The 16,184-nt window shown below is 45.3% G+C and overlaps 1 protein-coding gene across 2 annotated transcripts; it reads left to right on the top strand.

The window, feature by feature from the left end:
* Positions 1-2,180: 2,180 nt before the first annotated feature.
* Positions 2,181-9,543, top strand: LOC142184333 (uncharacterized protein C8orf48 homolog). 2 transcript variants are annotated; one of them, XM_075259124.1, is made up of 5 exons: positions 2,181-2,277; positions 2,484-2,887; positions 5,681-5,901; positions 8,202-8,354; positions 9,439-9,543. In XM_075259124.1, exons 1-5 carry the CDS (start codon positions 2,270-2,272, stop codon positions 9,541-9,543), a joined length of 891 nt encoding a protein of 296 aa, XP_075115225.1. In that variant the 5' UTR covers positions 2,181-2,269. The 2 variants fall into 2 exon arrangements, with proteins under 2 accessions (XP_075115225.1, XP_075115226.1); XM_075259125.1 differs by lacking the exon at positions 2,181-2,277 and adding an exon at positions 2,315-2,380.
* The last annotated feature ends 6,641 nt before the right edge of the window (positions 9,544-16,184 follow it).

Below are 16,184 nucleotides of genomic sequence, written 5' to 3'. Positions count from 1 at the left end.
AGTCACTGCTCCTCCTCCCTTATATACAGGCTGTGGGTGCCCTGACTATGTATACATCATACAGTCACTGCTCCTCTTCCCTTATATACAGGCTGTGGGTGCCCTGACTATGTATACATCATACAGTCACTGCTACTCTTATATACAGGCTGTGGGGGCCCTGACTATTTATACATCATACAGTCACTGCTCCTCTTCCCTTATATACAGGCTGTGGGTGCCCTGACTATGTATACATCATACAGTCACTGCTCCTCCTCTTATATACAGGCTGTGGGTGCCCTGACTGTGTATACATCATACAGTCACTGCTCCTCCTCTTATATACAGGCTGTGGGTGCCCTGACTATGTATACATCATACAGTCACTGCTCCTCCTCCCTTATATACAGGCTGTGGGGGCCCTGACTATGTATACATCATACAGTCACTGCTCCTCTTCCCTTATATACAGGCTGTGGGGGCCCTGACTATGTATACATCGTACAGTCACTGCTCCTCTTCCCTTATATACAGGCTGTGGGGGCCCTGACTATGTATACATCATACAGTCACTGCTCCTCCTCCCTTATATACAGGCTGTGGGGGCCCTGACTATGTATACATCATACAGTCACTGCTCCTCCTCCCTTATATACAGGCTGTGGGTGCCCTGACTATGTATACATCATACAGTCACTGCTCCTCTTCCCTTATATACAGGCTGTGGGGGCCCTGACTATGTTTACATTATACAGTCACTGCTCCTCCCTTATATACAGGCTGTGGGTACCCTGACTATGTATACATCATACAGTCACTGCTCCTCCTCTTATATACAGGCTGTGGGGGCCCTGACTATGTATACATCATACAGTCACTGCTCCTCTTCCCTTATATACAGGCTGTGGCTTCCCTGACTATGTATACATCATACAGTCACTGCTCCTCCTCTTATATACAGGCTGTGGGTGCCCTGACTATGTATACATCATACAGTCACTGCTCCTCCTCCCTTATATACAGGCTGTGGGTGCCCTGACTATGTATACATCATACAGTCACTGCTCCTCCTCCCTTATATACAGGCTGTGGGTGCCCTGACTATGTATACATCATACAGTCACTGCTCCTCCTCTCTTATATACAGGCTGTGGGTGCCCTGACTATGTATACATCATACAGTCACTGCTCCTCCTCTTATATACAGGCTGTGGGTGCCCTGACTATGTATACATCATACAGTCACTGCTCCTCCTCCCTTATATACAGGCTGTGGGTGCCCTGACTATGTATACATCATACAGGCACTGCTGCTCCTCTTATATACAGGCTGTGGGGGCCCTGACTATGTATACATCATACAGTCACTGCTCCTCCCTTATATACAGGCTGTGGGGGCCCTGACTATGTATACATCATACAGTCACTGCTCCTCCTCTTATATACAGGCTGTGGGGGCCCTGACTATGTATACATCATACATTCACTGCTCCTCCTCTTATATACAGGCTGTGGGTGCTCTGACTATGTATACATCATACAGTCACTGCTCCTCCTCTTATATACAGGCTGTGGGTGCTCTGACTATGTATACATCATACAGTCACTGCTCCTCCTCTTATATACAGGCTGTGGGTGCCCTGACTATGTATACATCATACAGTCACTGCTCCTCCTCTTATATACAGACTGTGGGGGCCCTGACTATGTATACATCATACAGTCACTGCTCCTCCTCCCTTATATACAGGCTGTGGTGCCCTGACTATGTATACATCATACAGTCACTGCTCCTCCTCCCTTATATACAGGCTGTGGGAGCCCTGACTATGTATACATCATACAGTCACTGCTCCTCCTCTTATATACAGACTGTGGGGGCCCTGACTATGTATACATCATACAGTCACTGCTCCTCCTCTTATATACAGGCTGTGGGGGCCCTGACTATGTATACATCATACAGTCACTGCTCCTCCTCCCTTATATACAGGCTGTGGGGGCCCTGACTATGTATACATCATACAGTCACTGCTCCTCCTCTTATATACAGGCTGTGAGTGCCCTGACTATGTATACATCATACAGTCACTGCTCCTCCTCTTATATACAGGCTGTGGGGGCCCTGACTATGTATACATCATACTTGCTGGGTAGGATACTTTATCACTAGGAACTAGAGTCAGGGGGTGGAGTTTGTGCAGGGGCCTTTGTTCCTGCTGCACAGTGTAACCTAGGAGAGGGGTTGTATGAAGAGGAGAGGAGCTGCCGTCAGACTCGGCCACTTATGTGCAGGTTGTTGTTGCCTCAGTCTATGTGTGGTATAGGGCAGCCATGACATCTCTTCTCGGCCTGTATCACAAGCAGAGCCCTCACAGCTCCCGTCAGCAGCTTCTCTGTTAGTTAGAAATATAATGTGTTTGGAGATGGGATCCCTGTAATATGTCACCTCCCATGTGTCCTGTATGTGTATGAATCTAATATGTGGTTTATTTGTACAGAGCTGAGATGGCGCTATCCCCTGTCACTGAAGAAAGCCCCAACTATGAAGAGGCGCTGCAGCAGCGGGACTCACTGAGCGGCGCACCATCTTATTCCACAGACTCATCTGAATCCATTTCTGATGAATCCAATGGAAGACATCAAAGCGATGCCTGTGACTCCATGACAGACGAACAGTCTGACAAATATCTTAGTGATTCATTTGAGACTTTTGCAGGTGAATCCAGTCGTGAGCAGAAAAGTGATTCCTACAGTTCCATCACTAGTGACTCTCCTAGGAGCTATGGAAGTGAGTCTTTGGAGTCGCTCTCCTCTGGTTTGGATGCTCGTCAGTCATATTCTTCTGAGAAATCATCAATCCAGTCCACTTCAGTAGAGGATGAGCACAAGGAGAATGATCAAGGTATATCGTTTATTTTTCAGGCATTCCAGATATTCAGTATAGATTAGTGCTGTTCATGCTCTAGTCTAGATCATTGCTGACGCCTATTTCCTGCCAGTACCGGATTTGGTCCAAAGCAGAAGCTGCACTAAGGCTGAAGCCCCACGTAGTGGAAACACATCTTCTTTTGTTGCAGATTTTGCTGCATTTTTTTGAGCCAAACCTAGGAGTGGCTAAAAAAGGAATGGTAAGTATATAAGCTCTTACACTTCTGCCATCTGCTCAGTCCAATCCTGACTTTGGCTAAAAAAAAAAAAAAAAAAAAAAAAAAAGCAACACAATCTGCAACAAAAAAAAAAAAAAGCTATGTTCCCGCTACATGGGGCTTCAGCCTAATAATGCCAGCCTTGTATTATCAGTGCAGTGTTCCTGGCTAGAAAAGCTGAAGGACTTGTGATGGTTTCACATCCGAGAGTCCACAGGTCATCTGGTGATAAGTGTAGAATTGAGTGGTATAAATCACTATCTCAGGTCTTGGAGTGTTAGACTTGGTTCACATCTGCGTACAGGTTTCCATTTGGAGGGTAGACTTGGGGACCCCCCCCCCCCTTCCCAAACGGAAACCTAATCTGCATAAAAATGTAGTTACCTTAGGAGACCCATGAACCCCATAGACTATGAGGTCCGTGTATTTCCGTCTGGTTTCCGCCCGAAAAGGACGAAAAATGCAGAGAGGGGAATGGAATCCCCATACAGGGACCGGGTGCAGATGTGAACCGAACCTCAGCTATGCGGTCTGGGCATTTTGGGTGTTGCGTCAGTGAAGTAGACACGCTATGTCGCTCCTATATGCAAACCTTCCTCTAAGGGCTCGTTCACACGGGGGCAGTGGGGGCAGATTTTGACACAGAGAGTGACGTGGGAGCCGCGTCACTCTCGGGTCAAAACCCGCCTGCCACAACTATTGCGGTCGCGGCTTTCCCCTTCGTAGCCGGCTCCAATGAATGAGCCGACATAGGAGGGTGCTGCTAGGCGGAAGCCGCGGCTCATCGCGCCGCGGCTTCCATCTGAAGAAAGGTCACGTCGCTTCTTTTTTTCTGCTAGCAGAAAAAAAAATGCAATCTATATAGACCACTATTGTAAAGGGGCGGATTTTGAAGCGAAATCCGCTGTCAAAATCCGCCCCTTTGTTCACGTGTGAACTAGCCCTAAGGGCTAGTTCACACGTGGGCAAAGGGGAGGTTTTTGACAGCGGAATTCGCTTCAAAAACCTCTCCTTTAACATGGTGGTCTATGTAGACCACTAGCTTTTTTTTTCCTCCTAGCGTTTTCCGCCTGAAGAAGCGACATGACCTTTCTTCAGGCGGAAAACGCCTGAAGAATTGCATAGAAGTGAATGGGAGGCGAAAACCGCGCGGTAAAAAACCGCGCGGTTTTTTGCACACAAAACCGCGCGGTTTTTTGCAAAAAAACGCGCGGTTTTCGCCTGCAGTTTCTATAGCACATATAGGAAAAAAAAACCCTAGCGAAAACCGCTAGCGAAAACCGCGTCAAAAACCTCGTCAAAAACCGCGTGGAATGCAAAAAACAGCGTCAAAAAAACTCCTCGAGGTTTTTTACCTCGCACAAATAAGCTAGGCGGTTTTCACGTGTGAACTGACCCTAACTTGTCTGGTTTGAAATAGATACAGTCACTGGAGACAGCGCCACCTGCTGGATCCACGAGCTATAGAGCATCACCTGATTTTTTTTCCCGCTCCATTTTAGCATCTACCATTCATCCAGAGTTTGCAGGGTGAGGTCTATATGGAGACAGAGGCACCATAGATTGGCACTAGGAAACTCTTCTCTTATCTCTTCCTCCATGTGGGTTAAAATCGATCCTGAAATCTCAAGATCGGCTCAACCTTAGTGAGGATAGCTATGTAGGCAGAGGACATTGAAGTGTCAGGGACTGTCTTTGTGAAATCTGTTCTGTATGACTCTAGGTAAATAAGGCCGGGTTCACATCTGTGTCTCGGCCTTTGTTGTGCAGGTTTCCATTTCCTGCCAGAACCTGGATAGAAGATGGAAACCTGCAGGAATTTTTCAAACCCATTCATTTGAACCCTACCCCAGTAGTTCCACCACTGATTTATAGGATGTATACAGTGTCCATAAGTGCTATCTTATGCACCTTGTGCACATTGTGATGGCTTAGAAACTCTAGAACATTTTTTATTATTATTATTATTATTATTATTATTATTGTAATACTTCTTGGATGGTCTCCAGAGCACAGGCACAGTACTTCTCTGCTTCTATCTCAATCTCTTTGTCTTTTGCAAGTTTCTTTGCTTCTTTCAGCAGGAGATCCACAATATCTATAAGCATGCAGTATTTATATAGTGGGGCACGATTTTAGGACAATTTGCAGTAATGGGACCATCTGCCATGTTCCAGATTCTGGTAGTTTTATGGGTATTAACAACGTTGTCAGACACAGGCACATGCTGCTTGTCAGGCACCTTCCCACCAATTTCCTTGCAGCTCACTAGACTATACAGTATGTATTTGGTATGGGTCGGTAGAGCTCTAGGGATTCCACTATGATGCTGGGAGTCTGGGCCTGCAGAAAGGGTTTGGGCCATAAATACAGAAGGATTTTCCAGACTGTATTTAGCCATACGCAGGAGGTCTAGATGCCCCTTTACATTTCTCGCCCCAGCAACTGTGTTTGGGAGCGGATATTGCTCAGAAATGTTATTATTGCAGATTATTGGTACTGTACGGGGCTGAACAAATACCACTTTTTTTTTTTTCTTCCTCATACAGGTGTTCACCAAGAGTCTTCAGGGAGCGAGCACAAGGCACTGCAGTCTTACTGCTCCTTAAAGATACAACATTTGAGCCAACCACCAAAAAGGCACAGGCCAAAAAACAGGCAGCAGCCAGCACTACCTAGCGGAGCAGAAATCGCACAACAGTCAAGTCCCGTTCCCCGTGAACTAATGAACAGACTTGAATTACAACGAATCAAGGAAAGCATCAACCAGGTACAGTAACTATTCACATTTAACAAATATTGTTATGCCTAAGTCACCAGGAATATTCCTTCTGTAAATTAATAGATGGCATGAACAAGAATACAAGTGTTACTCTGCGACAGTCTGGCCTAGATTTAGTAATTCTGCCTAATTTTAAGCAGGATCTGCGGCGATTGTGAAGCTAGCCTTAGACGTTGTTGTCTAGATTATACAACTGATTTGTTTAAATTAAAAATCTGTGTACCAAAAATTTTAGATCATTCTCTAATAATAATAATATTACTGTATATTATGTGCTACTTATATAGCGCCCAGGGGCAGCAGTAGCAGCTGTCACAGGGCCCGGAACATTAAGGGGCCCAGTGACAGCCACTACCGCTGCATTTTTTGTTTTTCAAATAGGCCGCTACCGGCTGGAGTTACTCTAGCTGGTAACAGGCCCTATTTACTTACTGATCCTGGTAGGGGCCCGGACTGGTAAGTGATGCCACAGACCTCTTTTCAGACCCCCAAGTATAATGGTCAGAGGCCCAGCAGACGTAAGGGAGCATAAAAAAGACAGTGTTACTTACCCCTCCGGGCAGGCTTCGGGCCTACTTATGTGACGTCCCTAACGTCACATTACCGGGGCCTGCGTCCTTATGCGTTGTGACACAGGCCCCCCTGTGTCACGTGACATCCTGGATGTCATTAAAGATGGCCGCCATCAGCGGGGAGTGCAGCGGAGCCAGGGATAGGTAAATAACAGTGTTTTTTTTAATGTTTGTATCCCTCCTGGGTCTCCAATTATTATACTCTGGGGTCTGGAAAGATTATACAATGGGGCATAATAACGTGTGCAAGAGCCACTATGGGGCATAATACTGGGTGCAGGGGCCACTAATGGACATAATACTATGTGCAGGGGCCACTATGGGGCATAATACTGGGTGAAGGGGCCACTATGGGACATAATACTGTGTGCATGTGCCACTAATGGACATAATACTATGTGCAGGGGCCACTAATGGACATAATACTGGGTGCAGGGGCCACTATAGGACATAATACTGTGTGCAGGGGCCACTATGGGGCATAATACTGGGTGCAGGGGCCACTATAGGACATAATACTGTGTGCAAGGGCCACTAATGGACATAATACTGTGCAGGGGCCACTATGGGACATAATACTGTGTGCAGGGGCCACTATGGACATAATACTGTGTGCAGGGGCCACTAATGGACATAATACTGTGTGCAGGGGCCACTATGGGGTATAATACTGTGTGCAGGGGCCACTATGGTAATAATACTGTGTGCAGGGGCCACTATGGACATAATACTGTGTGCAGGGGCCACTATGGACATAATACTGTGTGCAGGGGCCACTATTGGGACATAATTCTGTGTGCAGGGGCCACTAAGGGGCATAATACTGTTTGCAGGGGCCACTATGGGGCATAATACTGTGTGCAGGGGCCACTAAGGGGCATAATACTGTTTGCAGGGGCCACTATGGGGCATAATACTGTGTACAGGGGACACTAAGGGACATAATACTGTGTGCAGGGGCCACTATGGACATAATACTGTGTGCAGGGGCCACTATGGGGACATAATTCTGTGTGCAGGGGCCACTATGGGACATAATATTGTGTGCAGGGGCCACTATGGGACATAATACTGTTTGCAGGGGCCACTATGGGGCATAATACTGTGTGCAGGGGACACTATGGGGGATAATACTGTGCACAGGGGCCAATAATTGTGCGAGCAGGAATGTGGGGGAGGTTGGTCAGTCAGGGTTTTCGCCGTCTGTTGGCGGGGGGGGGGGGGGGGGGGGCCATGTCAAAAGTTTGCTACAAGGCCCCGCCATTACTAGTTACTCACTGATAGTGCTGACATATTCCACAGAACTGTACAATTAATAGGGTTCTAGTACAGACAAAAAAGATCCATTACTAAGAAATAGTTAATTCACACAATGGACTGAGGGCCCTGCTCATAAGAGCTTACACTCTATCTCTACTTCGATCTGCTTCACTTTTTACACCAGAATCATGGATCTCTCTATATAAGAGACAAAAAGCAGGTCAGGTCCACAATCTAGAGATATTGAGATTGTTGGAAGAACTCCTGAACAATAAATGTGTCTAAGGTTAGATGAGCCAGAATTTTTGTGCAAACTCTGTATTGGCGTCTAGTTAGGGCTGATCCTTGTTGGCTAGTCACTGATTTGTACAGTTATAGATGATGATGATGATGATGATTGTTGTCACCATTAATAGTAATAACAGCTGTAGATCAGTCACTATTTCTTCTTTTTAGGTAATAAGCACCGAGATCCACGACCCTGCCTCCTGTCCAGACTGCTGCAATAAACAGGCCGAACTGGCAAAATGTCATTTTATTAGGATGAAGAAGTCAAAATTAGAATCCGATTTGCTGCATAAGAAAATGGAAGAATACGCGTATAGCAAGGTATAGTCTGATCCTTCTGAATTTATGGGCACTTCTCTGAAAATGTTCACCTTGACTGGTTGTTTAGCGTCATCTCTGGATGATCTAGGCCAGGGGTCCTCAAACTTTTTAAACAGTGGGCCGGATGCAGAGCAGGTCGCACAGACATCGGGAGCGGTGCCCTCCAATAGGTAAAGTGAAGTGCGCCCCATGGCCTGGCCCGAGCTCCCCAGGAGCTTCATTATAAATGCACGCCTACCGGCGTTGTCGGCGGGGCCAGACAGAAGTGCTTGGTGGGCCGCATGTGGCCCTCGGGCCGCAGTTTGAGGACCCCTGATCTAGGCCATTGACCCAGCATAGAGAACCTGCAATGAGACTTCTTTCTATGAGATCTATTATTACATTGCGCTGGATGTAGATGGTGAAGAGTAAAGGAAGTGTTTTACTGCAGTTATCCTTATGGATTGTATATTCAATGTCCAGCTGATCTCAGACCGCACTGTTATAGCTTCTGGATATGTAGAGGACACCTCTTGTTGTATGACCGAAAATGAATTGAACAATTAAGCAACTTCTTGGGCGCTTGCCAGCCTATAGCTTTACACTTTGCTCCTACCAAGTCCAATTCATTGTAAGATAATTCTAGCACCGTAAAATGTTACTATTTATTAGTCTATGGAGTGCAGTTTCATTTCTTAAATGGGTATTTGGCAGTGACTACAGCGAAGATCCAGTTTGCAGTCACTTTATTGCCTTCGTAAGGGAATTGCTTAAATAAATATCTCGTTTTAGGGGTTTTTCTTAACTTGTTCAGGATTTAAAGTGTATTTCCAAATGAAGATTAAAAAAAACAACAACGCTTTGTTCTATATACTGTCATGGTCGCTTATGAAGGGTCATGTAGTGCAGCTTGTCCATCAGCGGCTCAGTGTTCATTGGAGGACACCGGGGTTATTCAGTGGAGGTACTGATGGAGTGGTCAGGTCATGTGACCCCCCCGCCATATATTGTCCTAATAAGACGTACAAGTATATGTGATAATACTTATATGGATTATTGCTCCTATGCCCTTTGATGCTAACATTGACTCTACATTTTCTTTAAGGATCTGGTTACTTGTATAGGAGAAATCCTTCAGTCTCTACCCAAACCTTCAGAAGAGCGAAGTGTGATATGGCAGAGGCTGCACAACAGTGTCACAAAGACGTAACCTCATGTACCTGTCAAGTATGTTCTTGGTTTTGATTTTCTATATATTTAGTGATTTTTCAGGAAAATAAATGACTTTTTGGAAAGAAGAACTTCTAAACATTTTCTGCAAAATGGACACTGGAGAGAGCCGTCATATGTCTTTTGCCTTTTATTTCCAAATCTTTCACTGTCTGCAGCAGTACATAGGGTTTACCAGATCCATGAAATGGCCAAGTGCAGCGCATAAGATTTATATAGGGCAGCAGAACAGGCTGAACCATAAGGAGGAATAGGATCCTGTGGACCTTGTACTAATGATCATTGGACGTTCCAATAGATGGACCTCCAGTGATCATACACTGACTACCAATAAGTACATGGACAGAGTAGAAAAATAACACTTATTCCTATCCAATAGTTGGTAGACCCCAGCAGACGCTTCCTTACAGATGGGATTGAGCGACACAATACTCCCGGATACCTGGTGACCCTCCTGGTGTATGGGAGCCATCGGTTGGGTGCGGTTTCTCTGGCCATCACTCGTCAGTCTCTATCTCCCAGTTTCAGGGATCTGCTGACTCGGGGCACATTCCAACAATCACCGTTCACCTTCCACTTCGTAATCACATAGGCAACTTTCGATTTTAGGTAATTGAGTTCGCTTGCTATGTCCCTTAAGGATCGACCATTTCTGTGGTCCCCACAATTACCCCTTTCTCGGTATCGGACAACTCTGCACTTCGTGGCATCTTACATGTGACTAATGCCAACGGCAGAAGGTGTGACGTACATCACAATCGCTGATATCTTCATTGGCATAGGTGTCTAAATACTTATGGGTAGACAGTGTACATTTATCTCCTACCCTTGATAGGAGGTAAATGTTTAGTGCAGGATAACTGTAAATTGTATTAACCCCTTAGCGACATCTGCCGTATGTGTCACGTGCAGGGACTGTATGGGCCACTATGCAATTAGAGTGCGGAGGCGTTTTTAATCTTTTTTTCACATATTACTGTTTTTTCTATCTTTCACACGGATGTTTGTTTTTGGGATATGGAAAACTATGTTTTAAAGAACCATTAAAAGCTAATTTTTAATTGAGCCGAAAGGACTGCGGACCATCTGTTCATTGAATTCACCCATATGGAAATTTTCTCCTGAAGTCTGGAGAGACAGGTCGTACACTCCTAAGGACTCAACTCATGGTGAGTTACAGTGCTCATATACTAAATCTATTGTGTGCATAATATCGGTATACCTAAGTTGGGGGCCCACTTGGACATGTTCACCCCCCCCCTTGTGCTTAACCCTCTGATGTAACTCTATGGCTATGTGAAGGGATTTGGAGCTCATTGCCTGAAACACTTCTATGGACCATTAATTTTTGGAAAATAATGACACAACACAAATAATTTTTGGCCAGTTGTAACAATGGTTTATATAAAGGCCAATGAACCTATCAGTATGTTTTATAATGTGGGAGGAAACCGGAGTGCCCGGAGAAAACCCACGCAAACACGGGGAGAACATACAAACTCCTTGCAGACGATGTTACTGTTTGGAATTGAATGCAAGGCTACAGTGCTAGTCACTGAGCCACCGTGTTGCCCAAAATTGCTCAGAAGACTCTGTTCTGGTGTAAAACAGAGCTGTCACGTCTTCCATGTGCTGTCATCCTGCTGGGCCTTTATTCTGACTGGAGATGGATCTTTATGGTCTCTCATGGATGTTTTAAGTTGGAGTTTAGAAGGACCATCTTGTGGGAGCAATGGCCGCATACAAATCTGTCCGTGTCCAGGGAGGCTTTCCAGCGCCCGACTCTAGAGTGAGAGAAAAAGCTTATATTAAAGACAAAAGCTAAAAGCACAAACAAAATCAATTCTAGAGCCCCTTAATTCACGGAAACCAGTCTATAGATCCGGTGTTTCCATGGCTTATGTGCTTGATACAAAGCTGGGCCTATATAACAGATCACATCTTACCTGTGTTGGCAACCTGAGCATTCATAAATCACCGGGAAGTTGATCTTAAAGTCGTGATATTGGGTGATAGGTGGGAGCTCAGGATGAGTGGAGGCAGCCGTCTGACAGAAGAATTTCCATCTCCATCCATGGCCAGCATTTGGATCCCCGTCAATGACCCAGCATGCAGCGTGACACATTTCATGGATCAGGGTGTCCCGCACTCGGTCTGAAGACAATAAGAGTTAGACTTACACTCAATATCAAAGACACATGGAAGATTTCACAACAACAAGTGCACATGATGAGAGACATACCTGCAGAATCACAGACTTTCTCAGACAAATTGATGATGGCGATTTGCTGGCCGTTCTCCTCGCGGTACCTGGTGACACCCGCGGTTTTATTCATCCTCTTACTCCAGATGATTTCCATATCTGAAGGGAGCTACAAAAGGAGAAAATATAGAAACGACAGTGATAACCTTTATGATTCTATGAAGTCTAGAGGTATATACGTGTATATACCCAAATCCCAACCCCTAACTGTAGCCCCCTATATCTAGCCCAGCATGTACATGGTTCTGTATTATATTCATATACCTCATTATAAAAGACGGTATCATTAAAGAAATCAAACAGCGATCTTGCCAGCTCCTCTTTATTCTCATGGAAGTTGGTGACGTACTTCGAACATGAGGATGACAGATCCTTTAGGATGCAGTGGTTGATGGGACGTTCCTGTTTCCTTTCGCTGTAACAAAACATATAAGAAAACATAGGATATATATCGCTAAATAATAGCGCCCCTCAGTGTCCAGGTAACATGAAACAGATAACATAGTTACTATAAGAATACTCTACCTCTCCTCCTCCTGGACGATACTCAGGGTCGGAGAATCAGGATCTAAAAAATACAAGAAGTAATAACATGGACATATCAGTAATTGAGTTTCCTCTACAATAACACGGGCAATTTACTATTTTTACACTAGAAAGGTATCTCTGATCATTCCAGAAGCTCAGGCGGATACCTGTGTCTATGGGTAACTGGTAGCGATCTAGGTCACCCTCCTCATCATCAAGGCTCCTTGGAGACCTTGGAATAGGTGGATGAGACTGGAATAAAGAGACATAAGAAAGAAACAGTTAAAACAAAGCACAATAACCAGTATAGAAGTATAAAGAGCAGACAGAGCCCCTCAGTGCCATAGATAACACTATAGAGAGTCACCACCTACCATTGTCCCATCACTGCCATTGTCCTCGGTGTCGGACTCGGTAATTTGGCGGCTTTTTTTAATGACCGGTAACTATAAAGGAAGAGATTAATAAATGTGTCATTATTTTATCTTTAATTTCCCAGTAGAAATATGAAGTTACATCTCTCCTCATTGTAAGTAAAACTGAACCTGAATATGGATTATTGTGTAGAGGGACCAGAGGCCTCAGAATCAGTTCTCGTGGGGGCCCAAGTTCTGCTATTGTGACCATAGTATAAGGGATAGGGCGGGCATTGATATATTTAGGGTTATACCCGGGTCACGGTTTGTAAACTACAATATGGCGGAAGGTTTTATATTGTGTCATTGAAATGGCAACTCACCTGGTCATCACCGCCGCTGTGGTCTGTATCAGAACCAATAACAATGCAATATTTGCGCTTTTCAGACATTTTGCCAACAGTAAAGAATAGCAATCTGTCACTCCGCTAACTCTATAACCCTCAGGGGATGTGGCCGGAACACGAACTTTTATCATCGCTTCATGTTGTGACATCATGGAATGTGTATTATTATGTGTATTATACCGTGACATCATGAGTCTGGTGATATCACTGTTGCCATGGTAAATACACATACATGATTATATGTATATGTTATATATGTATATACGGTATATATAGTGATTATAGTGTATATATATATATATATATATATATATATATATATATACCATAATAAACCAACTTATACCATATCAGTATGTCTCCTGAGTGGCGGCCTAGTTATATATAATTTCTTTTTTTTTTTTGTTACTGTTATTTTTAGACCTTAGGGTGTCTGATCACCTATGTGATAACCTGCAATATAAATGTATTGCAGTTCATTGAGTATCTATTCCCATCTATAACATTCTGCCGACGACAACCTATAATCAGAGCTTAGTAATGACAGGCATTGAGACCGTCAATAGTCTTCCAGCTTTCATAGAAATGGATTGGCAGCGATCTGGAACATGGTGGTGTCCATGTGCCTCCTCTGATCCGATGCCTGGGTCACATGTGACTCTATGTGCCGCTATGTAATACACTACTGTACTGCAGAGTATTCTGATGTTCAGCCTAATGTTGTCAGATTCAGGGCTCTTGTTGGGGAGTCTGGCTGCATTGGACATCACAATCCTGCTATGGTGGAGGGGAGGTGACTGATATCGGAGATTGCACTTTTCGGAGCCCTCTAGATGCTGCAGTTGCATTTGTCCTGGTCATGTGATGGACACACAGACAGAGATGTAATAATTATATTACTAGGATGCGGCTTACCAGGCTCTTACATGTTCAGTGATCAGGTAGTTGGGTGGTCATCTCATGTGTATGATATCATCTGCTTATTTATTACACCTCTCATTGGTCAGTTATGGTCATCCTATATGCGAGGTAGCTCCCCTAGGAAGAAGCCTGTAAGACAAAACATATTGGGGCCTGGATCCATTGGTTTTTGTGCAATTACTTATGTGGTGTGCAGTGGCGTAACTAGGATTGGCGGAGCCCCGTGGCAAACTTTTGACATGGGGCCCCCCCCCAAAACCGACCCCCTCCTCCACACTTTATTATGTTCCTTAGTAAGCCCTGCACACAGTATTATGTCCCATAGTGGCCCCTGTACACAGTATTATGTCCCTTAGTGGCCCCTGCACACAGTATTATACCCCATAGTGGCCCCTGCACACAGTATTATACCCCATAGTGGCCCCTGCACACAGTATTATCCCCCATAGTGACCCCTGCACACAGTATTATGTCCCATAGTGGCCCCTGAACACAGTATTATGTCCCTTAGTGGCCCCTGCACACAGTATTATGTCCCATAGTGGCCCCTGCACACAGTATTATGTCCCATAGTGGCCCCTGCACACAGTATTATACCCCATAGTGGCCCCTGCACACAGTGTTATGTCCCATAGTGGCCCCTGCACACAGTATTATGTCCCTTAGTGGCCCCTGAACACAGTATTATGTCCCTTAGTGGCCCCTGAACACAGTATTATGTCCCATAGTGGCCCCTGCACACAGCATTATACCCCATAGTGGCCCCTGCACACAGTATTATGTCCCCTGTACACAGTATTATGCCCCATAGTGTCCCCTGTACACAGTATTATGTCCCATAGTGGCCCCTGCACACAGTATTATGTCCCATAGTGGCCCCTGCACACAGTATTATCCCCCATAGTGGCCCCTGTACACAGTATTATGCCCCATAGTGTCCCCTGCACACAGTATTATGCCCCATAGTGGTCCCTGCACACAGTATTATGTCCCATAGTGTCCCCTGTACACAGTATTATGCCCCATAGTGTCCTCTGTACACAGTATTATGTCCCTTAGTGGCCCCTGCACACAGTATTATGTCCCTTAGTGTCCCCTGTACACAGTATTATGCCCCATAGTGGCCCCTGCACACTGTATTATGTCCCTTAGTGGCCCCTGCACACAGTATTATGTCCCTTAGTGTCCCCTGTACACAGTATTATGCCCCATAGTGGCCCCTGCACACAGTATTATGCCCCATAGTGGCCCCTGCACACAGTATTATCCCCCATAGTGGCCCCTGTACACAGTATTATGCCCCATAGTGTCCTCTGTACACAGTATAATGCCCCATAGTGGCCCCTGCACACAGTATTATGTCCCTTAGTGGCCCCTGCACACAGTATTATGTCCCTTAGTGTCCCCTGTACACAGTATTATGCCCCATAGTGGTCCCTGCACACAGTATTATGTCCCATAGTGGCCCCTGCACACAGTATTATAGCCCATAGTGGACACCCATAAACAATTACTATACTCTGGGGTCTTTTCAGACCCCAGAGTATAATAATTCAAGACCCGGGGGAATAAAAACATAAAAATTACTGTTTCTTACCTGTCCCCCGGCTCCTATGCTGTCTTCTCCGCTGCCGTCCTTCTCCTATGACGTCGGATATTACATGACCCGGGAAGCAGGCCGGGTTCATGTGACGTCAGACTTTTAGGAAGGAGGCCTGGCAGGATCGTAGAGAGGTAAGTAACAGTGTTTTTTACGTTCCCTTACCTATCCCGGTCCGCCGATCATTAGATCTTATATCATTATATCTTTGCAGACTCCCGAGTATAATGATAGTATTTGTGGGGCCCGCAGTGTCACTTACCGATCCCGGCCCAGCCAGGATCGGCAAGTAAATAGGGCCCATAACGGCCTATTAAAAAATAACCCAAAAAACCCCGCAGTAGTAGCAGCTGTCACCGGGCCCCTAATGGCCCAGGCCGTGTGGCAGCTGCCTCTGCGGTAGTTACGCCACTAGTGGTGTGAGTGCCCTGACTCTGTATACATCATACAGTCACTGCTCCTCCTCTTATATACAGGCTGTGGGGGCCCTGACTATGTATACATCATACAGTCACTGCTCCTCCTCCTCTTATATACAGGATGTGG

Source organism: Leptodactylus fuscus, chromosome 11, assembly GCF_031893055.1.
Source record: "Leptodactylus fuscus isolate aLepFus1 chromosome 11, aLepFus1.hap2, whole genome shotgun sequence".
In the NCBI taxonomy this organism is placed as follows: Eukaryota; Metazoa; Chordata; class Amphibia; order Anura; family Leptodactylidae; genus Leptodactylus; species Leptodactylus fuscus.
This window is presented reverse-complemented; position numbering and strand designations above follow the sequence as displayed.

Bases quoted from the DNA above. Each gene is read 5' to 3' on its own strand.
- LOC142184333 (XM_075259124.1), top strand. The intron at 2,888-5,680 runs GTATATCGTTTA...TTCCTCATACAG, and splicing joins GCACAAGGAGAATGATCAAG to GTGTTCACCAAGAGTCTTCA. The intron at 5,902-8,201 runs GTACAGTAACTA...TCTTCTTTTTAG, and splicing joins TCAAGGAAAGCATCAACCAG to GTAATAAGCACCGAGATCCA.